The sequence below is a fragment of the Ceratotherium simum genome, chromosome 6, assembly GCF_057802395.1.
Source record: "Ceratotherium simum simum isolate JZ-2026a chromosome 6, ASM5780239v1, whole genome shotgun sequence".
NCBI classification, from domain to species: Eukaryota; Metazoa; Chordata; class Mammalia; order Perissodactyla; family Rhinocerotidae; genus Ceratotherium; species Ceratotherium simum.
The window spans coordinates 62,377,167-62,402,063 of NC_141905.1; the positions used below are offsets into that span (position 1 = coordinate 62,377,167).

Genomic DNA, 24,897 nt, shown 5'->3' on the forward strand with positions numbered 1-24,897 from the left:
CTGGGATGAAAATGAGACTGGCTAGGAGGCTTCGTACATATTAAGACCCCATCCACAACCCACAGCAGGGTCACCCTATCTTGCCAATCTTCTTAAATGGTGGAGAAGGAGGGGACTTGGGGGTGAATAACTACCTGGAAAAGAGTCTAAAGTGCCCTATTCCTCTTTCCGTCTTCCTATGGAGCTTCAGGATGATGCCCTGTAGCAACAGCACTTAGGGCATCCTCCTCCCTCTATGCCCCCACCCAAAATCAGCAAGGAGACAAATAATCCTGCTCTCTCACTTGCCCACTGAAGGACCTAACACCAGGGAGACTAGTTCAGAGATGTCAGCTGGGCTGGTAGGCTGGAGGCTGGGGAGGGACAGGAATCTCACTGACAAAAACAGAAGACTCCCAGACATACTAATTGCCCAAAGCTCCTCCAACTGAAGCTCCCTCCTAGGCAAGGACCCCTTCCCCGCCCCTCCCCCAACAGCCTAATTCCGGGCTGCCTATCCCAGGAACTCTGCCTCAGGAGGGCTACCTACCTGGCAGCCATGACAGAGGTGAGGAACAACAGGGCCAGCCTGGGACACATGAGGAGCAACACCAGAAGAGTGAGGAGTGATGGGAAATGTGAGATGGGAGTGAAGGAGAATTGACAAGTCTAATTCATACCTCCTCCCCAATGACTGGTCTTAGGGACTACAGGAAGGAGGGGAAAAAGATCATCTTGGACTGAGTCATCATTAGGCATCAATGACCAACCAAGACACTCTCAAACCAAAAAGTCTCTTTATTGATCAGTACCATACATGACTCAAATGGCCAAAAAAAAAAAAAAAAAAAAAAAAAAAACCGGCATTACAGTTACGGTGGGACATCCATCTTCTCTACCCCTTCCCTCAGCTCCTGACACAATACCCTTCCAACAGTGGCAGCTGGAATGGACGAAACAGGGTGTGGGGGGCCCCAGAATCCAGAAGGAAGAGTGGGGAAAGAGGTGGTGCTAACACTTCTGGAACCAGCCACAGGAAAAGGCAGCGAAGCCACAGAGCTGGGCCCAGACTTGTGGGACACCACTCTTGGCCTCACCCTGGGCCTGGAGCCTCCACACGTTCAACTGTGAAACAGAGCTGCGGATCCTGGCTGCCTCCGCCTCCCTTCTATGAGGAAGGTGAAGGAGGGGATGTTGGGAGATGAAGACGGTCTACTTCAGCTGGGGGACAGAGGCCTATGGCTCCCTGGTCAGCTTAGAGCTGGCACATCCTCAATGGCTCCTTCCCCTCTGTGGAGGGCAGGGGAGGACTAGATATGCAGTTTGAGGGGCTGCGGGAAGAGAGTACTGGTAAGAGCAGATGAATCCCGCTCCCAACCCAGGCCTGCCCAACTGAGACAAAACAAAAAACACAGCGACAAACAAGGCTGCTCCCTTCCCTCCACACACCCTAAAGGAGGGAGCCTCCACCTCCCCCATCCAAGACAGCTGCTCTAGTGGAGGACTCCTATAGAATATACACGCCACAGGGGGAGGGGGTTGGGGACTGGGCCCGAGGGAATCACAAGCACTAGGAGGGCAGGCCAGAGTCCTGGGAGATGGGGAGACAGAGACAACAGCAGGGGGTTGTCACAAAGGTGAGACCATCAACAGCCCCCTACCCCATACCATGCCTTCCCAACTCCAGTCACCCCAGAGGAAAAGGGGAGAGAGATGGCAAAGTGTCTCCTTGGTCTGAAGCTCTCAAACTGTATAAAATGGTAATACATACCTCCCTACCCCCATGCTCACCTCCACCTGGGCCCTAAGTCCCCCATCTGACAGGAGTAGGGAGGTACCTGGACTTTTATTAATAAGGGGAAGAGGGGGGACATGAGTGAGTTTTTTTAAACTTACATTTTTAATAATATTATTTTTTAAAAAACTTGGAGTGGGATAGGCGGCAGAAAGGAGGAGAAGCCCAGAGCTTTACTCCTCTACTACTGGCCACCTAGGGGGAGGGCTTGAAGGAGGGGAACTCAACCAAGCCCCATAACTTTAGTCCCTAAGGGCTGTGGGTATAGACAACCCAGGCTTGAAAGGAGGGGAGTCAGAAGGATGGTGAACCCAAAACCTGGGGTGAGGATGGAGGCAAATGCCCTGGGGGATGGTCAGGACATTTCTCAAAGGCCCAGGGTCCAGATAGGCATCCACATGAGTACCCCCTTCCCCCAAAAGGCTCTGCAGAGGCCAGGCCCAGCCCAGGGCCACTGGGGGGCAAATCTTGGCACCTGCCCCCAGCGAGTCCAGTTCCTCCCTGAAGTGGGTGGATAGAGGCTGCCCATTTTAGATGCTCAGTCTCTTCATTCTGTCTTCTGCTCCCTGGGGCTGCAATGGGTAGGGCAGGCAGAGTGCTGGGTGGCCATGGCGAGGCCTTTACTGGGAGGCCTGTGACGTGGGGTTCTCCGATTTGCTTTCTTGGCTGGATGGAGGCTTGCTGTTCCAGGGGCTGTTGGCGCCCAGGGCGGGGGAGTTGTTAAAGCTGTCCTCGTCGTCAATGCCGTTGGCAGCGTCAAACTGGGTGTTCTCCAGACGGGTGATGAGCCTCTCGTCCTCGTCCCCGAACTCCCCGCCCATCAGGGTGGGCTCCCCCACCACCATCACATCCTGAGAGTGGCGGAGGTCCCCAAACATAATCGGGGCAGGGGCTCGCCCAGCCCAGGGCGGCAGATACCCCCAGAGCCCCACTACCCACCCAGGAAACAACACCCCCACCCCTTTCTCACACCCAGATTTAAAACCCCAACTCCTCTGACACCCTCAGCCCCTGGAATCCTTCCCACTGAAGGACTGCAGAGCGTCAGAGCCTTTAACCCACATCCACTAGAGTCTGAGAGGACAAGCCAATCTACTCCCCTAGCTCCCTAGTCTATTTCCCCAAAATTTTAGGGGGCTCCTAAACTTCTGTCCACATGTTAAGAGAGAGGGGGCAGGTCAAAAACACCAATGGGGGAAGTGTGTGCACATGTAGGTATTCTAGATTTGCACACATTTAATGTGTGTCCCTCTATCCGTGTGAGTGTGTGTCTCTCTGATGGTCTATGTGCCCCCAAGCTGTCTGTCCTGAACGTCCGTATGTTCTCATGGCTGTCTCTGTCCCTTTATGTCCTATGATGCTATGTCTGAATCTGTGTGATCACAACCACGCATGTGACTGACAAGGTCTCTCATCAGTGACAGAAGTCAGCCCATGCTGACTGGCAGAGTACACTGGGAAAAACTGTCTTTGCTTCTATGCCTGCTAGTGAGCTCAGGCTGGGACAGGGTCAAGGGTCAAGGGTCAGTAGTGGGGCAGCCCAGAAGAGAGAAGAAAGCCGAGATGCTTACAGGTACCTGGCTGGAGAGGGCGAAGGTGCTGGCTGGGCTTTTCTTCTTGCTGTTGCTGTTGTTGGTGTTGCCGCCCCCCGAGCTCATGGTGCTACCCCCTGACATCTTCCGTTTCCGCCGTTTGCTGGGCTGCTGCCGTGCGGGCTCCGCTGTGCCAGGGAAAGCAGACTCAGGTGGGGCAGGGCCCTGGGCCCCTTGTTCCCCATTCTGGCTCCTAAGGAGGCTGAGCCTACCCTGATCCCAATCTTGCAGACCCAGGATCGAGGAAGGGGCTTCACGAGAAGACAGAGATACAGCCTTGGGGAGCGGCATCAGATTCTGGTAAGAGGAGGTGCAGGTGCAAGGCACTCACCGGGGGGTGCTACCATGCGCTGCCACTTCTGGAAAAGGCAGGTCTTGAGGCAGTCGCGGGGGCTGAGGCTGTAGGTCTTGTGGCGGGACATGAGCTCCTGCATGGGCTCGAGTATCACACAGAGCTGGAGGAGACCAGGAGGTGGCTTATCAGGGGAGAGACATGGAGCTGAGACCAAATAGGATGGGGCAGAAACTAGTGATCAGAAACTCACTCGGAGGTAGTTGAGAGTGGAATTGGACAGCCCACACCGGGTGATGTTTTTGGAGAGCTGATCCAACATCTGGGGGTCCTGGGCCTACAGGGGGAGAGAGATAAGAATATTAGCACCTGGGTTGCATCTGAGCCTCATGACACTCCTGAGAGAGAAGAGGGAATATTATTAAACCCATTTTTCAGATGGAGAAACTCTAACTCCCTGTCTAAGGTCACTGTCAGGAAATAGCAGACTTGGTTCCACCCTCCCCGCTGGCTGCCCTCCCCCTTGCGTCTTGGGTCCTGCCCACAACTCACGTGCATGGCAAGGATGCTGCGGGGGATGAGTTCTCGGTGCTGCCGGATACTGAAGTGCCACGTCTTTATCCGCATCATGTCGTCAAACATGAACTCCAGGTATAACCGGCCCTCCACACACACCTGGAGACAAGCTTGTCACAACTCTGCCCCCTCCCCACATACCTGAAAGTACACCTGTTCTCCCATTTGTTCACAGCTCTCCCACTGTCTGCACTTCTGGCACATGCATATAAATCTGGGTGCATAATCGACAGAGACCATCCCCTCATATACCCGTCATACCGCTAGCCCTTTCATACACATACATACACAGTAGAAATGCTTATCAAATCCTTGTCCTCTCCCCATGTAGCTAGTGATACACTCATCACTATAAGTTCTACGAGGGCAGGCTCTTGTTCACTGGTGTACCCCTGTCGCCCAGAAAACTGTCACAACCAAACTCAATAAATGTCTGCTAAATGTGCAGCATGCCTGCCCTCCCTTCTTATCTTGCCACTTCCCATTACGCCTCCATGGGGGATAGCTGAGTACATTTTGGGAGAGAGGACGGGAATCAAACCCAGGTGCTTCAGTGTGCCACATTCAGCTGGGTTGCTAACCTGGGTGAACATGGGTTTGCCATGTTGGGTCACCATGCTGCCCTGGTCACAGTCGAGGGACACAAAGTTGCTGTGGAATGCCTCCTTGGGGTGCTTAAGCACATAGTACAGCTCCGTAGCACCCCCCTCAAAGATGCTGCGGAAGTAGCGTGGGATCAGGGTCCGGCCAATGGCTGTAGAGATGGGACAAACTTTTCTGAAGAGAAGAACCTCAAAAGGGGTCAAGCAGACGCCACCCTTGCCAAGACAGATCCTCCTGGGACAAACACCCACTCCCAGACCTTAGAAGGACACAGGAGGTATACACTCTCGCAGCAGAACTGGCAGGACCCCCCAGAGGCCACTCACTATATCTCTTTGGTCCACTCACTATATCTCTTTGGTCCATCCTCCAGGCAGAAAGTGATGGTTAACATGGCATCATCCTCAAAGAACTCAGTTGTGAAAGCATCCCACCAGAGATTGTCACACTCCTAAGGAGCACAGGGAGGGGTGTTAAGTATGTGCGTCAGAAGACATCCCACAGGAGTGCCCAGATGGCACGCCTCCTCCCAGCCCCTTTCCCCTGGCCATACCTCTGTCCAGTTTTGAAGCCGTTTGTTAAGCTCGAATATTCTGTAGTCAGTTTGGTTGCCATATGGGGTGTGCCTCCTGGGGAAGTGAAGAAGGGAGGTCAGTAGGAGCAGAGCCTCTTCACTCCCCCACCTCCACCTTCACCCATGTAATGGAAAGCACTTCCCTCTCCACTGGGCTCCACTTACCCAATCCCGGGCTCCAGGTATGTAGGCGGGTACATGGGAGTTGGGCTGTGTAAGGGAAGAGGCTATGAGAATGGGGGTGGAAGATAGGAATTATTGGGGGTGTCACTCCCTCCCCTTTTCAGGCAGGATCCCATCTGGAGAAAGGATGGGAAGTGGATAAGAGACTCACCCCACATCCCGATCTAGCATGGTGCCGGGATGGAAGGGGGGAAAGGCGTTGCCGTTCGGGGGCTCCTTTGGCGAGTACAGCTTGAATGACTTTGAGGAACAACCTGGAAGGGAAAGGAAGAAGGGGTCCCCTGAGTCCCTCTTGAGAGCTCTCCTGGAAGTCTGCTAGACTGTGTGGACAGGGACTGGTCTTCTGGAGCCCCCAGAGCGGACAAGGCAAGGGGGACTACTCTAGGGAGCACCTATCTCTGCTTCTAAATCTGGCTCCAATCTTGTTTTATTAAGAAACTAGAGGGGCCAGCCCGGTGGCGCAAGTGGTTGGGTGCGTGCACTCCGCTGTGGCAGCCCAGGGTTCGCCGGTTTGGATCCCGGGCGGGCACCGACGCGCCACTTGTCAAGCCATGCTGTGGTGGCATCCCATATGGATTGGAGGAGGATGGGCACAGATGTTAGCCCGGGGCCGGTCTTCCTCAGCAAAAAGAGGAGGATTGTCAGATGTTAGCTCAGGGCAGATCTTCCTCACAAAAAAAAAAGAAAGAAAGAAAGAAAGAAACTAGAAGTACTCAGCCCTAATACCCTAGACCCCATTTCTTCATGTGGCTGAGCCCTGGATGATAGAATTGAAGCTGGGAAGAAATGTCAATACCATGGAATAAATAAATATCCAAACATTACAATCTCATTTTGATAACCCCCCTTTTCATCTACATTATTTTGTTCAATCATCACAACCTTGTGAGGTAGGTAGCAAGGTCAACTCTAACATTCCCATTTCAAGATGAAGAACTGAAAACTTAAGGAGACTTGCCAAGATCATAGCTAGTAACTGGCAGAACTAGGACTTGAGCCCAGATCTTCTGATTCCCATCTCCTGTAGTATTTCTACCCCTCTATTGCCCTCTGGAGATCAAAATGGGGGAGGGGGAATGGGAGTTTTGCCAACTCCCTGCCCCTCCTCCACCCTCAGTGTCTCAGGAGGGCAGAGAGGGGATAGAAAGATAAAGGGGGGTAGGTGCCTGCTGGGTGCCGCCCACCAGATAACCAGTTGGGCCTTCTGCCTCCCCCACCAACGGCCACTCCCTTATCAGCCCAGCCCCCTTCCCCACACCCACCAAGTCTAGTATTGTCTCCAAACCAGAAACCCAAAGCCTCAACCCCTTTTCTCTTCTGAGACTTGCAGTGGGGGAGAGAGGTAGATGGACCTCCATTGGATCTCACTCTACTTACAATGGAAAATAGGACCTCTGGGAAGGAGTCTAGGCTCCAGCGAGCTCAGTCTAGGAGGCAAGTGGTAACTAGACAAGGGTGTCTACTTGTGTGTATCTGTGCATGTGCACGTGTCCTCTCTCCACCTCACCCAGCAGCACACAGTTTCTGGTGTACTGTTTCCTGAGTGGAAGAAGTGTTACATTCATAGCTGAGTATGAGCCAGGTACCCCCACAAACTATTTTCTCCAACACCACCAGACAGGAGGGGAAACTGAGGCACCGCTCCAAAGGTCCTGACCCCAGTCATAGTTGCTTCCTCCTGTTCCCAAAACTTGATTGCATTTGGAAGGGTAGCTGTATTGGCTGTATCTGAGACCCCCTCCCCAACTTAAATACAAAATCTATTTTATTCCTCGGGGAGAAGAAACAAAGCAAGACCCTGTGCCAACATGTGTCATTTAATTCTCTCCCCAGGGCCCCCTCCTCATAATATGGGCAAAAGGAGGTCCCAGGGGGCCTACACCACACAGTCCCTGAAGGTGCCAAAAGTCAGAGCCTGTGTGTGCCTGCACACGCGTGTGCCTCATCCTGCCTAGCAGCCTTCCACCCTCAGCTCGCCCCAACATGCCTACCAAGGGCTGGAACCCAGCAGCCCCAGGCAGGATCAGGGTGCCCACAAGCGGCCCTCGCCCCATGCATGAGCTCTCACAGGCCACGTCCACATGCTCCCAGCACAGCACACACAGCCTTCACATGCCACTCTAGACTGAAATGAGGAACTGTGGCCTCAGGAAAGAGACAGTCCTTCCCAGCCCCAAGTCTCCCCACTCCACAGACAAGATACACTAAGGCCATGTAGGAAGCAAGCTCACACAGCTCACCAGAGGCCAGGCCTGGGCAATGAGCCCAAGAGTCTAGATTATCAGACCTGGCCCTTGTCCCCTAATTAGGCCAACAGTTCCCCAAAAGCATCACTGCCCCTGCCTTCAGTTTCAGGGCCACTTGAAGAAGTGTGTCAGCTCAAGACCCTAAAGAGAAGGGAGGTAGGAGACCTGGGCTCCTCTCTAATTCTGAAAAAAGTTTCAGAGCTTCAATTTCTCTCACTAGAGAACTGACAGGCATTGCCTGGGGCTGGGTAACAGTTCTGAGGAGCTAAACCCCAAAGCTCTGGGGCCTCTATTTACACCTCCAGTGAATGGACACAAACAAATTCAGCATCTCTCCAGAGCCAGAGCAACTCCCAGCAGCCCCAGCACAAGAGCCTGGGAGTGAGAAGGGAAGGGGAGGGAACATCACCCAGACCATCTGTCCCTGTTGCTGCCTGTCCCCCGCAGCAGGGGTAAAGGGAGCAAGGTGGGGGTGGGGGTGAAGGGGATGTGTCATGCAGCCATGGAGTCAAACATAGCCCCAGGTCGCATCTCTAGCAATCTGGGAGCCCTTAGGAAGGGGGAGGAGAGAGGAAGAGCCAAAACCAGTAAAGTTTTTCAGGATGGAAGCTGCATCCAGTGGCTGAGGGGGCACCTCCAGCTGGGCATTTCCACGGTAACCAGCCTGACCTGAGGGCAGGTCCCCTCCCTTTGGGGGCTGGCCGTAGGTCAGCAGCCTGAGAGGCCTGGCTTCTGAGCTGGGGCACCTCAGCCAGCATACCAGGCCTGGGCCAGACCAAGGACCTGCCACCCACCCCCAACAGGCTTGCAGGGTGCCCAGACTTACCTGGGAGAACTGAGGGGACCAGGAGAGGTGCCGGGAGCGGCTGGAAGCCCAGAGGGGTCCTGGCAGGGGTGAGGACTGAGGGGGGGCCAACTTCAGCGGCTCATGTCCCGAGTGGGACAGGCAGGCCTGGCTGGGAGCTCCACTCCACGGGCCGCACAAAGACTCGCACGCACAGCCTCGGCCCGCCCCGCGGCAGCCACAGCCCCGGGGGAAAGTTACAATGGCCACTGCGCCAGGGGCCGGGGGCCAGGGGGCCGGCCTGGGGGGCGGGGGGCCGCGGGGAGTCCGGAGCCTTCTTTGTTTGCAAGGTTTCCCTCAACAATGGCTGCTCCGCTCTTTCCTCTCTCCTCCTCCTCCTCCTCGGCTCTCCCCGCCGCCGCCTCTCGCTGCCTCTGCCTCCAAGCAGCCCGCCCGCCCTCCCCAAGCCACCAGGCCCCTCTGCTGGGGCGCTAGGAGAGGCAGGGCCCGGCACTCACACTCACTCACACTCGCACACACACAGACACACGCAGCTCCCGCCGGCTCCCTTGCTTTTCTCCCTTTCTCTCCCTCCCTCCCCACTCTCTCTGTCGGAGCCTCTCTCAGAATGAGGCCCCAGGGCGGGCGGAGGGTGGAGCTGCCCCCACCGGCCCCGCCCCCTCCCTGGGAGGAAAGAGGAAGAGGGAGAGAGGGAGGGAGGGAGAGAGAGAGGCTGGCAGGGAGGACTGCTGAGAAAAACAAAAGAGAGACAGAGACTTGGAGAGACAGGGGACGGAGAGATGGAGACAGAACAGATTGGGCCTGGAGGGATCTGGATTGAGGGGAGGCCTGTGGGGGCCAGGAGCTGAAATGCTCCTCCAGCCCCAAGCCTGCTGCTCAGGGGTGAGCAGGGGAGCCAAAGCCACAGGCAGGGATGGAGGAGGGTGCTCTCCTCTCTGGAGACTTCCAGTATCTTCAAACTGCCTCCCAAACGTCCCCCAAATCTCTCTTCCTCTTCCCTGTGATCTCTCAGGTTGAAGGCTGGCCTGGGCTTCCACCCTGGGCTTCAGCCCCTGCTGAAATCCCAGAGCAGCTGGGGGGAGGCTCCAGGGGGTTATTTTTGACAGAGACACGCTCTGACTTCTGCCTGTAAACACTGACTGGAGGGAGAGGGGAACACTCCAGGCTCCCTGCCCCCAACTCAGCTAAGTTCCAAGCCCCAACTTCGATCTGCCTCAACAGGAAGCCCCCTTCCCCACCACCACCACCACCACCGACACATGGATACAGGGCAAAGAGGCACTGTCAGAGCTAGGGAAGGCAAACTTGCCCATCGAAGGGTCCCCAGAACAGGGCCTACTCTGCTGCTGAGTCCCTTCCCCCACGCCAGAAAAAAAAGGTATGTGGTTACTGGGGTAGGGCCTGTTCCCCAATGCAAGGAGGAATCTCAAGAGAAGGGGTGTTTCTAAACCTTGGGTAGTGGTCCAAGCCCTACTACCTGGACAGATAGGAAAAAAGTCTCACTCACTCATTCACAAACACACACACAGACACACAGACACACACACACACACACACCACGGGGGGGAGGGGCGGGAGGGTCGTATGGACCTCCTACTTCTTTGCAATTTGAGTCTCTGCTCCCTATTCTCTGTCCCCCCCAACCATATTCACACAGCCCCACAACAGGATTTCTCATGACTGTGCCACAGTTGACTGTGCAATAATAATATTGCACCTGGCTCTGTAAACATCCTCCACACAAAAATAACACATCTCACTTTTATATAAATCAGTACCTGATATACATTTTAATCTGTGATATACCTCAAATTAAATAAACCCAAACCCAGGGCACACATACATACACAGTCTATGTCAGACCCTGACTTCCATACACACTGCCCTCTGTGACACGGATGCCCCCTGACCCCAATACACACCCCAAAACTGCATTATATCCCCTGAACCTGTGACAGACTATTACATACACACCCTGACCATTTGTTACCCAGGAACTAACGCCATAAATCACCCTCCCTGAAACCTGCACACCATTCTCCATCATGGCGTGGCCATATGATACACCCCAGCTTTCACAAACATCGAAATCTATGACATTCAGCCAGACCCTGAAACATACTGTATACCACCAGGACTTTAGACATTTCCACTGAATTCCAAATTTACAGCCCAACTCTGGGTTAACTACACCCTTCCCCCACTGACAGGACAATTCCTGTCATTTGTTTTATGCCTTTAAACTTTTCAAAGTGCATTCATAGGCAGCACCTCATGAGATCCTCACAGTATACAGGGCCAAATACTATCCTAACTAACAGTGAGATAGGAGGGCCTGAGGCTGGAACCCAGTACTTCTAACCCCACTCAAACAAGCCCAGCCCTGGGGCATTGTAGCCATTTCTATTCCCTTCCCCCTCCAAGGAATGGCCACTCCTGCCTCCAAATGACTGTCTACATGGGGAGGGGGGATGGGCGTGTGCTCTGGCTTCTGCCCCTAGTTTAGAGCTCAGAACTCCCACCCAGTCTCTCTCCTCAGATTTCAGGGAGAAGGGCCCCTAAATACCAAGACGTATCAAGATTCTGGCATATCATTCAAATCAAGCCCTCTCTTAGCTCCTCTTCTCTAGCAAGTCTGCTCCTCTCTCAGTTCCGACTTAATTCCCCCACTTGTACAACGGCAGAAGAGGTCCACCTAAAGAGACCTAGTCTGAGTTTGAAGGCCCTAAAATTGGTGGGTGGGGAGAAAGCAAGGAGCAGCAAAGAATGACAAAGGTGATGAGAGAGAGAAGAGGGAGAGCACCCCTCCTGGAGGTGGGAACTCAGAAGGGCAGTAGCCTGCCCAGGCCCACAGGATAAGGTACCAGCACTGCCCCCTGCCCGGGCCCCTGGGGCTCCCTGACCCAGGCCTCCAGTGTGCCTGCCCCCCTTCCTTTGTCTGTGCCCGGCTTCCCCGTTGGCCTGGCGCTCTGCCATCCTCCTCTCCTGGCTCCCAGCCGCCAACACTACTGCCTCCTCCCCTCCCCCTACTCCTCCCTGCCTTAACCCTTCTGAGCCACATGCTGCCCCAGACAGGCCCTGGCTCCCTCAGCAACCTGCCTTGGCCAGGGTGAAGCCCCTTAGCAGAGCTTCTCCCTGCTCATGACCAAAGCCCCAGAAGCTATTCGCCACCCCAGGAGCACTATGGGAGCTGGGTGTATGTGTATGTGTGTATCTTGTGGTGTTTCCCTCCGCGTGTGCATGCGTGTGGGTCTGCGTGTGCTCTGGCTTCCCTCAGTCACATGTGTGGGGCATGTGCTGTCTCTGCCGGGCTGGGGGAGGAGGAGGAGCTGGGAGACAGCAGAGCACAAAGGAGAGACTCAGGCAGGCAGGCAGGCAGGCAGGCAGGCAGCAGGCAGGCAGCCTGCCAGAGCGCCTTGGCCCCCACCCCAGGGCTGCTCAGGTGCTGGAGGGGGGGTGGTCTTTGGGCCTGGACTGTACATGCTGCCACAATGCCCTTGTGCTCAACCACGTGCTCCCACCCACCTATGTAAGCCTGGTCCCCTCCCTTATCCCAAGGCCTACCATTCCCCACCCCCAGGCCACTCTCAAGCCCCTCCCCATGTGGTTCTCCTTGAAGTCTAACCTCCATCCATCCTCTGTGGCATCAATCCATGAGACTTCTTCACATTCAGACATTCAGGAAAAAGACTGCCCACTCTTAACCATCTTTTGCTCCCTCTCCCTCAACCAGCCCACCAGACACACAAAAGGAACATGCCTTTTGGGGCACTGACTGAAGTTGTTCCCCCTCACACGCCCCTCTGCATGGGTTCTCTTCCTGTCCCTATGCTGCTTCGAGAGAGACTGAGGGGAAACTCTCTCTTCCTACCGGACCCAGGCACCCTGCCCAACTTCTGGGCCAACCTTCCTTACCTCCAGCCTGACAACCCTTCCAAACCCACTTCCTATCCCCTGTAGGAACTAAGAATCAAATTTTAAGATTCAGCTCTCTAGCTTGTTCAGAGCCTTAGTTTCTGCTATGCTTATGTGTAGTGATGGAAGATCAAGGCCATGGGGTGGACTCAGAGCATGGATGGATCTGAACAGGGTACCCAGCGTGGGGGCAATTATAAAGAAGAAAATACACAAATAAACATGCACACCAAGCTGGTAGGAGGAGGAATGATGGGGCCAGGCAGGATTCCAGCTTGGCAAGCTCTTCCCTCTGCTCCTCTCCCCCACCCACTGCAGCTGGAGCCAGGGGTTCCCACACCCAGATATTCCAGGACGCTCAGGCTCTACTAGCCCTCCCTCTGGGCCCCATGCCCCTTAAACGTCAGCCTCAGCAGGCACTTTAACTGTGTGCCCAGCCCAGCCTAGCTTGGCCTGGGTCACATGATTTTCAAGGAAGCTTCTGCACTGGCAGCTTCCCTTGGGGATTGTGTGTGTGGCGGGGGGAGGGTCCTGTTGTGGGGTATGGGTCTCCCAGAGAACAGGGCATCTGGAGGGGCAAAGGATCCAAACCAGGCTAGATTCAGGGATACACGATTTTCAGAAGGAAGCTAACTCCAGCCTGGGACAGGAGAGGATCCTACAGATAATTCAAGAACCCAGAGTCCTAGGGATGGGGATAGACAGTGTTCTGAAACCCTCTGAAGACTACCTCTCCAGTCACATAGCCTCTCTCTTTCCTCCTGGCACTAAGGTAGAGCCTTTTCCCTCCCCAGGAAAGAACTAAGACCCAGGCTGTCACTGGCAAGAGCTGATATGTGTTTTGGGGAGGCAGGGATCTGAGCCTAAGTCCTCTCTTGAGTTCTCACTTTGGGGTCAAGCATTGCTCCCCTCAACTCAACTCTCACAAATCACTCCATTTCCTAGCTTGCCTGGGGCTGCCACATTCCCCCTCCCACTAGGGCGGAGAATGCCAGACCCGAGGGCCCAATTATCTGCCCCCGCCCCAGAGTACCTCCTGTCCCTCAGGAGGGCCAAGTTTCCCTGGCAACAGGCAGGAAAATTTGGAGGGGGGCAAGATGGGCTCCAATCAATCTCTACCCCCAAACACGGTCCTCAGCAACAGTCTAGAGGGGGTGTCACAGGATATGTAAGAGGGAATAAGCACCAGGGAAGTGGGGGCAACCCAAACCAGCCAATCACAACTCTATGATGACCCGAGGGGGGGGTCAAAAGTCCAGACTCACTTCTGATTGGCTAACACCCTGGAATTCTGGGAATTTCAGCCCCCCCAAACCTCTCCCCAATTAGCCTTCCCCTCCGCAAAAAACACACAAACAAGCTACCCCCAGCACCCCCTCCCCGTGCCTCTGGGCTGCTGCGTATTTACACAGTTGGGGGAAACCCTCCCGCGGACTGAGGCCCCGCATACCCCTCACAGCCCCCGACCACCGCCACGCCATCGACGCCCCCCACACAAGTTCTCGCCAAACAAGGGGTGAGGGATCCGCAGGGAGGGTCAGGGAGGGAAGGGACGGGCAGCCGCGCGCCCCACTCACCAGGACAGGCACAGCCCACTGACATCTTCACATCGCCCGCCGCTGAGGGCTCAGCCGAGTCACGGTGCCCGCCCCGCGCGGGGACAGGCCGGGCATGAGCCGCCGCCGCCGCCCGCGGCCCCCGCTGCCCTCGCCGCCGGCCCGGCCCGGCCTCGGCCCGGTGCGGGCGGCCCCTGGCTGCAGCGAGGGGCCTGTCAGGCGCGGAGCAGACAGGAAGGAAGCCAGGCAGGAAGGCGAGCTGCCTCTGCGTGTGTGCGCGCGGGTGTGCGTCCGCGGAGTGTGTGTCCGTGTGTGCGCGTGTGCGTGTGCGTGTCTGTGTGCTCGTGCCGCCCTCCCCGCCGCCGCCGCCGCCGCCGCCGCTCGTCCCCCTCTCGCTCTCGTTCTCCCTCTCCCTTTCGCTCTCGTAGTCGCCTGCTCTCCAGCCCCAGCCGGGCTGGGCCGGGCTTTATTAATATGCTAATTGCCTGGTAGTGGGAGGGGATAGCCGTGTCAAAGTGACCCGGGCGAGCGCGCAGCGAGCGACGACGTGCGTGCGACGCGCGGCGGGCGGGCGGCGAGGGGCCGGGAGCGTTCTGGGAACGGCATGCATGTGACGCAGCTTTTAAAAAAGGAGAAGGAGGCAGAGACCCCAGAGAGGGAGGGCGGGGAGAAGGGATAGGAGGGGAAGCCTCACACTCGGTGTCGGTCCTCGCGTGCAGCCGAGTAGGGATCGTAGATGAGCCGGAGCGGGAGTTGGGACTGGGGGAGGCGGAGCCGGGGTGGGCTGTGAGGTGTAGCTGTCTCTCCACCCCCGGCCGCGCTCAGGGAGGGAAAAGGTACTGCCAACCCCCCGCCCATGCTCGCTGCTGAGACCCCAGTCTTACTCTGGACGCTTCCTTTTACGCGCCCCCACCCCAATGTGGGTGGGGAAAGAAGCATTATCTTAATTCTTGTAGTAACCCCTCAACTCACCTCCTCACAAAATGAACCACCTTCCCTTCCCTGCTAAACCAGTTGGGACTAGAGCTAAAAAGGTTAATTAGGTGGGGTCCGCGCCTTCCCCCGCCTAAGGGCCTGGGATCTGCGTTTTGCTGGGGGGTAGCGGGCAGCAGAATGACCGCCAGGTTGGACTGGGGAGGGGGGAAATCCACTGGCCATCCTTCCCCCTTGCAGGCTCTGACTCATCAGTGAAGACACTCTCTTCCCTTCCCCCTTTCTCCATCCAGTCTCGGCCTTCCCCCACCGCCCCTCGCCTGGAAGCTGCTCTCCTTTGAGGGCCTCTGAGACTGGGGTGAACAGGAAGCGGACCCCTCCAGTGCCCCCTACCCGTAGAGGCTGAGGCCATGATGGGGGGACGGGGTGGAAGGGAGGATGATCTGGATGGTCAATGTAAGGAACACTCTTTCCCCAGGGAGGAGCCTCCCAACCTTCAGGCATTCCTCAAGGACTCCCCAATCCAGCCCTCGAAAGGAGGAGGGAAGCTCCCTCTCCATCCCTTCCCCAAAGCGCAGCCTCAGCTGCCTCATAAACAGGAAATACCTATTAGCAGGGAGGAGGGAGGGGAGGGGAGCCGTCTGGAAGAGAGAGTTGGCCCCCTCCCTTCTGCGGGGGGGGGGGGGCGGGAGGGTCCCCAGCTGCTAGCTTCTTTTCCTGAAGCTTCAGGGTAGGCTCAAGTAGACGCTGGAAACCTGGGCTGGTATCCCCTCCCTAGGGCATCTGGCCCAGACTGGATAGGGGGTCCTCCTCCCCTTTGTTACTTAGGGGGGGATTGATTGCTTGCGAAGGTTCCCTCACTCCTGCCCAGAGTCTGCACAGCTGGCTTGACTGGCTGGGGGCCGGTTACAGATGTGGAGGCTTAAGTCTTTGTACGACCCCTTCTCTCCACCTCAGCTTTTGCTGAGGGAGCACGAAATGATGGGTGAATGCAGAGTCTGGGGGTTGAAAAGAGGGCCTGTGAGGGATGAGGACCTCCTCCCATGTGCTTAGGAGAGGGTGGGGGAGGGGAGCTGTGAGCACAGCCACACACTAACTCCAGCATTCCCACCCACGTTGTCCCCCACCCCCACGGGGGCGGGGAGGTGGTGGCAGGGGGCCGCAGAGGGACACGACGGAAGCCATCCACACTTACACAAGTATTTCCTTGACAGCATCCCCTGCGTGTGTCCACCTCCTCCCCACATTCTCTCAGGCAGAAGTCAGCACTAGAGGGCAGAAGTCAGCACTTGGGAATTTTGGATACCCAAGTTTGAATTGCAGCTTTGCCCTCACTAGCAAATGACCTGGGACCTGGGACAACTGACTTCCCCACCTTGGTGAGAATCAAACTAGACAATTTGCCCAGTCACCTAGCCCAATGTCAGCCGTGTAGTCAGTACTCAATATACATGAGCCCCTTTTTGCTTTCTTTGAGGTTATCTGTTTTTTTCAAGTGTCAGGAGCAGGCTGGATTGGCTGGAGGATTGGAGGTGGTGTGGAGGAGAGGGACTATCTGCCTTGACCCCTTTCACTCTCTACTATCCCTGAATTTGCCTTCCCCCAATCCTGTGACCACTTACCCCTAAGGCCACTCATTCCAAACAGCTGGCTTGGCCAGATTCCATGGTGATCACCAATCACCTGGGTAGACAAAGGGGCTTACAACCCACCCTGTGGGGGACTTTGCCTCCTTTGAATCTGAGGCTCCCTTATCCCAGATTACATGTGTGGAAGGTAGAAGGCAAGGAATAACAAAACATAGCATTTGTTGCGCATACACCATGTGCCAAGCACTGTGCTAGGTGTTTCACATCTGAGACCTCATTCACTTTTCATGAGGACCTTTGGAAGAAGGTGCTCTTACCTCCATTGGACAAGCAAGAAGACTGAGGTTCAGAGAAATTAATAAATTTGAACTTGTCTGTAAAGCATTCTTTTCTTTCTTTTTTGCCTACCACTAGTTAATGCTTCCTTTAAACCTCAGTTCTAGCTTCACCTCCTCTGGGAACATGCTCCTCCCACTCCCACCCCAGCAGATCTAGTGGCCCTGTTTCCTTTAAGGAAATATCATCTCAATACTGTTGAATGGGTGATTAAGGTAAATGATTTCAGCTCCTTGAGGAGTTTAGGGATGGGGCTTAGGGAGGTTGAGTAACTTGCCCAAGGTCACACAGCTAACAAGTACTTGACCCAGTGCTCTTCTTCCTATCTTACTTCCAGTGTGGACCAGACCTGGGAAAGGAGAGGAGAACACATCCTTGGAGCAGCTCTGGAAATTGTGGTGCAGGCGAAAACGGGAAGAGAAGTCACAAATGCCTGGCAGATAGACCTGGGGTGTGGTGTGGAGGTGGTGAGCCTACTTGGAAGGTCTTTAATGACAGTGTCCTCCGGGAGGATGGCAGGCTCAGCTGATTTGCATGGATGAATACAAGCACCCAGTGTTCTTTTTCTTTTTCTTTTTTTTGAGATGAAATCATATGACATAAATTAACCTTTTTTTTTTTTTTTTGTGAGGAGATCAGCCCTGTGCTAACATCTGCCAATCCTCCTCTTTTTTTGCCGAGGAAGACAGCCCTGGGCTAACATCCGTGCCCATCTTCCTCCACTTTATATGGGACGCCGCCACAGCATGGCCTGCCAAGGCAGTGCGTCGGTGCGCGCCCGGGATCCGAACCAGCGAACCCTGGGCCGCCGCAGCGGAGCGCGCGCACTTAACCGCTTGCGCCACCGGGCCAGCCCCAAATTAACCATTTTAAAGTGAACAATTCTGTGGCATTCCAGTATTTTTTCATACTGGTCAGTAATGCAAGATGGACTCTAGACACTGGATGAAGCAAAGTGGGAGGTTCTGAGGAGAAGAGGTAAGGTAAGGAAACTGGGAGAGAAGAGGAGCCCCACAGAGAGGCAGACAGCAGAAGCAACTGGCTAGGCTTGCTCCAGGAGAGGTGGGCTTCCTGCTTCTCTCAGCTCCTAGAACCTGTCCCATCCAGCTCCCTCTCCTGACCTTGACCTTGGCCTTTTCTATTTTCTCCCACATTTCTCTTACCCCTAAAACTTACTCAAATACTTATTGGCATTGCTCTTTCTTTCAAGGATGATTCTTCTTTTTCCATAGAGATAGTAGACAATATATGTCTTGTTGATGGCTCTGCCCCTAACAGGGTGCCTAGAACCTAATATGTGTCCTGTGACATTTGTTAAATGATTATAAGAATTCTGATAGGATTGATCTTCCCCTACCCCAACACATGACTCATTCCCCTCTTGTCCGTTTACCATCAGCATCACCATCACATTTACCACCACCATTCCTTTCTCTGTCAAAGCAGTGTCTTAAAGCATATAAGAAATTCCCAGGAAAGGGCAGGAAAGGACCTGCCCTGTGGCATAGCGGTTAAGTGCACGTGGTCCGCTGCTGGCGGCCTGGGTTCGGACCCCGAGCGTGCACCAACGCACCGCTTGTCAGGCCATGCTGTGGTGGAAGGAGGATGGGCATGGATGTTAGCTCAGGGCTGATCCTCCCCCCTCCCCAGAAAAAGAAATTCCCAGGAAATCTGTTAAGTATGTAGAAGGCCCCACCCTCAAATGGAGGAAATCTTATATCTGGAGAAAGAGAAGGATCTAGGAATCTGCATTTTAAAGAAGTTCCTCAGGTGATTCTTATGCATGCCAATAGTTGGGAATAGTTCTTTCTTCTGAAAGGATCCCAGCCCTTCAGAGCATTCCCCAAGTGGAAGAAACCTATTCATTCATCTCTCCTTCCATAAGCAATTGCACCATACAGTGGAGGATACACCACATAGGAACTAAAGAGCCAAAGAAAACAATAATCTACTTGCTGTGTGCCCCGGGCAAATGGTTTAACTCATCCTTAGCCTCAATTTCTTCCTCATTAGCATGGGGATAGTAATCTCTGCTTTTCTGATTCTTTCAGGGATACTGCAAAGATTTGATGGTATGTGACAGCAAGCTGAGGACTGTATACCGTTCCTCAAATGTGCCTTGTTTGGGGCTAAAAATAAAGCAATAAAAGGGATATTGCCTGAAGGCTTGCAGCTCCCTGGTAGAATAACTGCAATCCAGGTATATTAGTTATCTATTGCTGGGGCTGGCCCTGTGGCTTAGTGGTTAAGTGCAGGCGCTCCGCTACTGGCAGCCAGAGTCAGATCCCAGGCGCACACCGATGCACCACTTGTCTGGCCATGCTGAGGCAGCTTCCCACATACAGCAACTAGAAGGATATGCACCTATGACATACAACTATCTACTGGGGCTTTGGGGAGAAAAAGGGAAAAAAAGGAGGAGGATTGGCAATAGATGTTAGCTCAGGGCTGGTCTTCCTCAGCAAAAAAAAGAGGTGTATTGGCATGGATGTTAGCTCAGGGCTGATCTTCCTCACACACACACAAAAAATTATCTATTGCTGTGTAACAAGTTACCCTCAAATTTAGCATCTTTTTTTTTTTTTTGGTGAGGAAGATCTGATGGCAATCCTCCTCTTTTTACTGAGGAAAATTGGCCCTGGGCTAACACCCATGTCCATCTTCCTCTACTTTATATGGGTCGCCGCCACATCATGGCTTGACAAGCAGTGCGTTGGTCCACACCCGGGATCCGAACCTGCGAACCCTGGGCCACCTAATCAGAGTGAGCAAACTTAACCACTACACCCCAGGGCCAGCCCCAAAATGGTAGCATCTTAATAATTTTTATTTATTTATTTATTTTTTTTCCCCCAAAGCCCCAGTAGATAGTTGTATGTTATAGTTGCACAGCCTTCTAGTTGCTGTACGTGGGACGCGGCCTCAGCATGGCCAGAGAAGCAGTGCGTCGGTGCGCGCCCAGGATCTGAACCTGGGCCGCCAGCAGTGGAGCGCACGCACTTAACCGCTAAGCCACGGGGCCGGCCCCTTTTTATTTTTTTATTATTATTTTTTTAAAATAATTTTATTTATTTATTTATTTCACCAAAGCCCCAGTAGATAGTTGTATGTCATAGCTGCACATCTTTCTAGTTGCTGTATGTGGGACGCAGCCTCAGCACGGCCAGAGAAGCGGTGCGTCGGTGTGCGCCTGGGATCCAAACCTGGGCCGCCAGCAGCAGAGCGCGCTCACTTAACCGCTAAGCCATGGGGCCAGCCCCCGTAGCATCTTAAAACAACAAACTTTTATTATCTTACTCAGTTTCTTTTCTTTTCTTTTTTTTTTTTGTGAGAAAGGTCATCCCTGAGCTAACATCCGTGCTAATCCTCCTCTTTTTGCTGAGGAAGACCGGCTCTGAGCTAACATCTATTGCCAATCCTCCTTTTTTTTCCCCAAAGCCCCAGTAGATCGTTATATGTCATAGTTGCACATCCTTCTAGTTGCTGTAAGTGGGAGGCAGTCTCAGCATGGCTGGAGAAGCGGTGAGTCGGTGCGCGCCTGGGGTCCAAACCCGGGCCGCCAGTAGCAGAGCGTGCGCACTTAACCGCAAAGCCACCGGGCCGGCCCTCACTCAGTTTCTGAGGGTCAGGAATCCAGGAGTGGCTTAGGTGGTGGTTCTGGTTGAGGGTCTCTTACAAGGTTGTAGTCAAGCTGTTGTGCAGGTCTGCAGTCATTTCAAGGTTTGACTGGGGCTGGAGAATCTCCTTCTAAGTTCATTCTCGTGGTTGGTGGTGGGTGGCAGGCCTCAGTTCTTCCATGTCTGTTGGACAGAGCCTTCAATTTTTTGCCACGTGGGGCTCTCCACAGGGCTGTTCACAACATGGCACATTGCTTTCACTAGAGTAAGTGATGTGCCAGAGAGTGATAGAGAGAGAGAGGGAACAAGAGCCCCTAGACTGAAAGCCTCAGTCTTTTTATAACCTAATCTTGGAAATGATGTATCATCACTTCTGCCTTATATTATTGGTCACACAGACCAACTCTGGCACATAAAAGTGTGAATAATAGGAGGCAGAGATTACCAGGGGCCATCTTAGGGGTGTCCAACCACACTAGATCTGGTCCTCAGTGTTGCAGATCTGGAGATTCAATTTAGGCAATGATCAGAATTCATCAAATTCACACAAGTTAAATACACGTGACACATTATCTTGGTACTACTCTCCCTCTTTTCTAGAACTCTTTAGTTAAACCGGTCTTCCTTTTGAAGTCAACAAATGTGTTCCCAGAGCCTATGTACTGGCTATCATTCTTACCACAGAATGCTCTTTGAATGGCTAGATCTTTCTTGTGATTCAGGTCTTACCTCAAATATCTCCTCCTCAGAGGGCTTACCTGGTCACACCATATAAAATTAATCCCTCTTACCTTTTGCACTTTCTATCCCATATCCCATTTCTTTTCTTTCTTTTTTTTTTTTTAAAGATTTTTTGTTTATTTATTTTCTCCCCAAAGCACCAGTAGATAGTTGTATGTCATAGCTGCACATCTTTCTAGTTGCTGTATGTGGGACACGGCCTCAGCATGGCCAGAAAAGCAGTGTGCCGGTGCGCGCCCTGGATCCGAACCTGGGCCGCCAGCAGCGGAGCACGCGCACTTAACCGCTAAGCCACAGGGCCGGTCCCTTTTTCCTTTCTTTCTTTCTTTCTTTTTTTTTTTTTTTTTGGTGAGGAAGATTGGCCCTGAGCTAACATCTGTGCCAGTCTTCCTCTATTTTGTATGTGGGGCACTGCCACAGCATGGCTTGATGAGCAGTGTGTAGGTCCACGCCTGGGATCTGAACCCACAAACCCCAGGCCGCCAAAGTGGAGTGCACGAACTTAACCACTACACCATGGGGCTGGCCCCCATCTATTTTCTGATAGCACTTATGGCTCTCTGAAATTATTTTAACTCTTTGTCTACTTGGAGATTGTCTCCCCACGGGAATGTGAGCTGCATTAGGGAGGGTTTTTTGGTCTGTTTTGTCATTGCTGTATCTCCAGTGCCTGAAACAATGCCTGGCATGTAGTATTCACTCAGTAAATAAACGAGAATGCTGATTTGTTCATTCTCACTGAGAAATATGTATTATGTGAACTGGGGACTTTGTCTCATTTGGTCAACACACTTTCTCTCCATATAAAATGATGTGGGAAGTCAGTTATAATCAGATGAGTCTTTGATGAGCATGGAGTCAGGCAAGGACACATGGTTGGAGGTTCCCAGTGTTTGGTGGCCTACGTCTCTGAGGTTTTCCTTAATGGACCTTTGGAATGTACCTGCCAAGGAGACTAGTAGCCATGACACCCCTGTCTACGTGGCACTGGACACCCAGAGATATATTCTTATATTTTTGAGTAGATTCCATGCGGACACCATACTTAGGTGAATAGATTGTTTCGTCAGATGCTGAATAAAGCAAAAATGGCACAATTTTCACATGAAAAGATGCTCAACATCACTAATCATCAGGGAAATGCAAATCATAACCACACTAAGATATCATCTTACACCTGTTAAGAATGGCTATAATCACCAAGACAAAAACTAACAAATGCTGGAGAGGCTGTGGAGAAATGGGAACCCTAATTCACTGCTGGTGGGAATGCAAACCGGTGCAGTCTCTATGGAAAACAGTATGGAGATTCCTCAAAAAATTAAAAATAGAAATACCTTATGATCCAGCTATCCAACTACTGGGTATCTACCCAACAAACCTGAAATCAACAATCCAAAGAGGCTTAGGCACCCCTGTGTTCATTGCAGCATTATTCACAATAGCCAAGACATGGAAGCAACCCAAATGTCCCTTGACTGATGATTGGATAAAGAAGATGTATATCTGCACACAATGGAATACTACTCAGCCATAAAAAAAGACAAAATCGTCCCATTTGCAACAACATGGATGGACCTGGAGGGTATCATGTTAAGCAAAATAAGCTAGAAAGAGAAAGACAAATACTGCATGATTTCACTCATGTGTGGAAGATAAACCAATACATGGACAGATAGAACTGTTTGGTGGTTACCAGGGGCAAGGGGGTTGGGGGGTGGGCACAAGGGGTGAAGGGATGCATTTATATGGTGACTGACAAACAATAATGTACAACAAAAATTTCACAATAAAAAAATGGCACAGGGGCCAGCCCCGTGGCTTAGCGGTTAAGTGTGTGCGCTCCGCTGCTGGTGGCCCAGGTTCAGATCCCTGGCGCACACCAACGCACCGCTTCTCTGGCCATGCTTTGGCCGCATCCCACATACAGCAACTAGAAGGATGTGTAGCTATGACCTACAACTATCTACTGGGGCTTTGGGGGAAAAAATAAAATTATATATAAAAAAAAAAGGCACAATTTTCTGCTTTCTTTAACATTAATCTTCTTCCCCAAGGCTAATCACCATAATAATGACCATAATTAGTGCCCAAATCACCAGCATTTACAGAACATCTCTAAGAGTATGTTTCTTCCACAGAGAAAGAATTGTGTCATCCTGTATTGGTTCTTACTGATTTCTCATAGGCAATTATTTCCAAGTTTTTGAAACTTTATTTTTTTATTTTTTATTTTTATTTTATTTTTTTCCCCCAAAGCCCCAGTAGACAGTTGTATGTCATAGTTGCACATCCTTCCACTTGCTGCATGTGGGACGCGGCCTCAGCATGGCCGAAGAAGCGGTGCGTCGGTGCGCGCCTGGGATCCGAACCCAGGCCACCAGTAGCGGAGCGCGTGCACCCAACCGCTAAGCCACGGGGCCAGCCCAATTTTTCCAAGTTTTTGGAAATAACTTTATTGTTGCCCCTCATATGACTATTTTATAGAGAAAATTGTGAACAGATTCAGTTTCTGAATTTGTAGCTTTTAAACCCTATTTGGGGAGACAAAACTAATTCACCTGAAAGATTAAGAAACTAAATAAAAGGAAGTTGTATTAGTCTGACCAGGCTGCCATAACAGAATACCACAGCCTAAGTGGCTTAAACAACAGAAATTTATTTTCTCAGAGCTCTAGAGGCTGGAAGTCCAAGATCAAGGTCCTGGCACGGCTGGTTTCTGGTGAGAGCTGTGCCTGGCTTGCAGGTGTTTCTTCCTCTTTTGACACCAGTCCTATGGGATTAGGCCCCCACCTTTATGATGTAATTTAACCTTAATTGTCTCCTTAAACTCTCTATCTCCAAATACAGTCATATTGGGTGTGAAGCCCTTCAACATATGAATTTTGCCATGGGGCGGGGGGGGGGGGGAACAATGACATAATTCAGTCCATAACAGAGGTCCTCTCCTCTCATGAGTTTTTTGTGGGAATGTATATTGATGCAACCACCTGAAGGGCAGTTTGGCATTATCCACCAAAATTTCAAATGTATACATCCTTTTTTTTTTTTGTGAGGAGATCAGCCCTGTGCTAACATCTGCCAATCCTCCTCTTTTTTTGCTGAGGAAGACTGGCCCTGGGCTAACATCCATGCCTGTCTTCCTCCACTTTATATGGGACGCCGCCACGGCATGACCTGGGACGCCGCCACGGCATGACCTGCTAAGCAGTGCATCAGGTGCGCACCCGGGATCCGAACCGGTGAACCCCGGGCCACCGCAGCGGAGCGCACGCACTTAACTGCTTGCACCACCGGGCCGGCCCCATCAAATGTATACATCCTTGATCTCTTCAAGGAAACTACAGATGTACAAGAATGGTCACTGTAACTTAATTTGTAATAGTGAAAAGCTGGAAATAAACATAATTTAAATAATGATATATTCATATAGTGGAACTGGTACTCACTAAGATCTCAGTATTTGGTCAATGAATGGAATAACGTATTGTTACATGAAAAAAGCAAGTTGTGGAACCACACATATGAAATGGTTCCATTTTTGATTGAAGAAGAGATCAATGTG

General features: G+C 52.6%; 1 protein-coding gene across 3 annotated transcripts; it reads right to left on the reverse strand.

The window, feature by feature from the left end:
* Positions 1-757: 757 nt before the first annotated feature.
* LDB1 (LIM domain binding 1) lies at positions 758-14,299 on the reverse strand. Of its 3 annotated transcripts, none has more exons than XM_014785668.2 (11): positions 14,138-14,299; positions 5,746-5,848; positions 5,577-5,621; positions 5,391-5,466; positions 5,186-5,288; positions 4,816-4,988; positions 4,211-4,333; positions 3,912-3,995; positions 3,698-3,821; positions 3,352-3,494; positions 758-2,625 (listed from the first exon to the last, which is right to left on the reverse strand). In XM_014785668.2, exons 1-11 carry the CDS (start codon positions 14,160-14,162, stop codon positions 2,395-2,397), a joined length of 1,230 nt encoding a protein of 409 aa, XP_014641154.1. In that variant the 5' UTR covers positions 14,163-14,299; the 3' UTR covers positions 758-2,394. The 3 variants fall into 3 exon arrangements, with proteins under 3 accessions (XP_014641154.1, XP_004428049.1, XP_004428050.1); XM_004427992.3 differs by having other exon boundaries at positions 3,346-3,494; XM_004427993.3 differs by lacking the exon at positions 14,138-14,299 and adding an exon at positions 8,667-9,006 and having other exon boundaries at positions 3,346-3,494.
* Positions 14,300-24,897: the final 10,598 nt, after the last annotated feature.

Coding starts and splice junctions, on each gene's coding strand:
- LDB1 (XM_004427992.3), bottom strand. CDS start 14,162: ATGTCAGTGGGCTGTGCCTGTCCTG. Junction 5,849..14,137: donor AGTGGGCTGTGCCTGTCCTG/GTGAGTGGGGCG, acceptor TTTCCCTTCCAG/GTTGTTCCTCAAAGTCATTC. Junction 2,626..3,345: donor CCCTCTCCAGCCAGGTACCT/GTAAGCATCTCG, acceptor CGCCACTCTCAG/GATGTGATGGTGGTGGGGGA.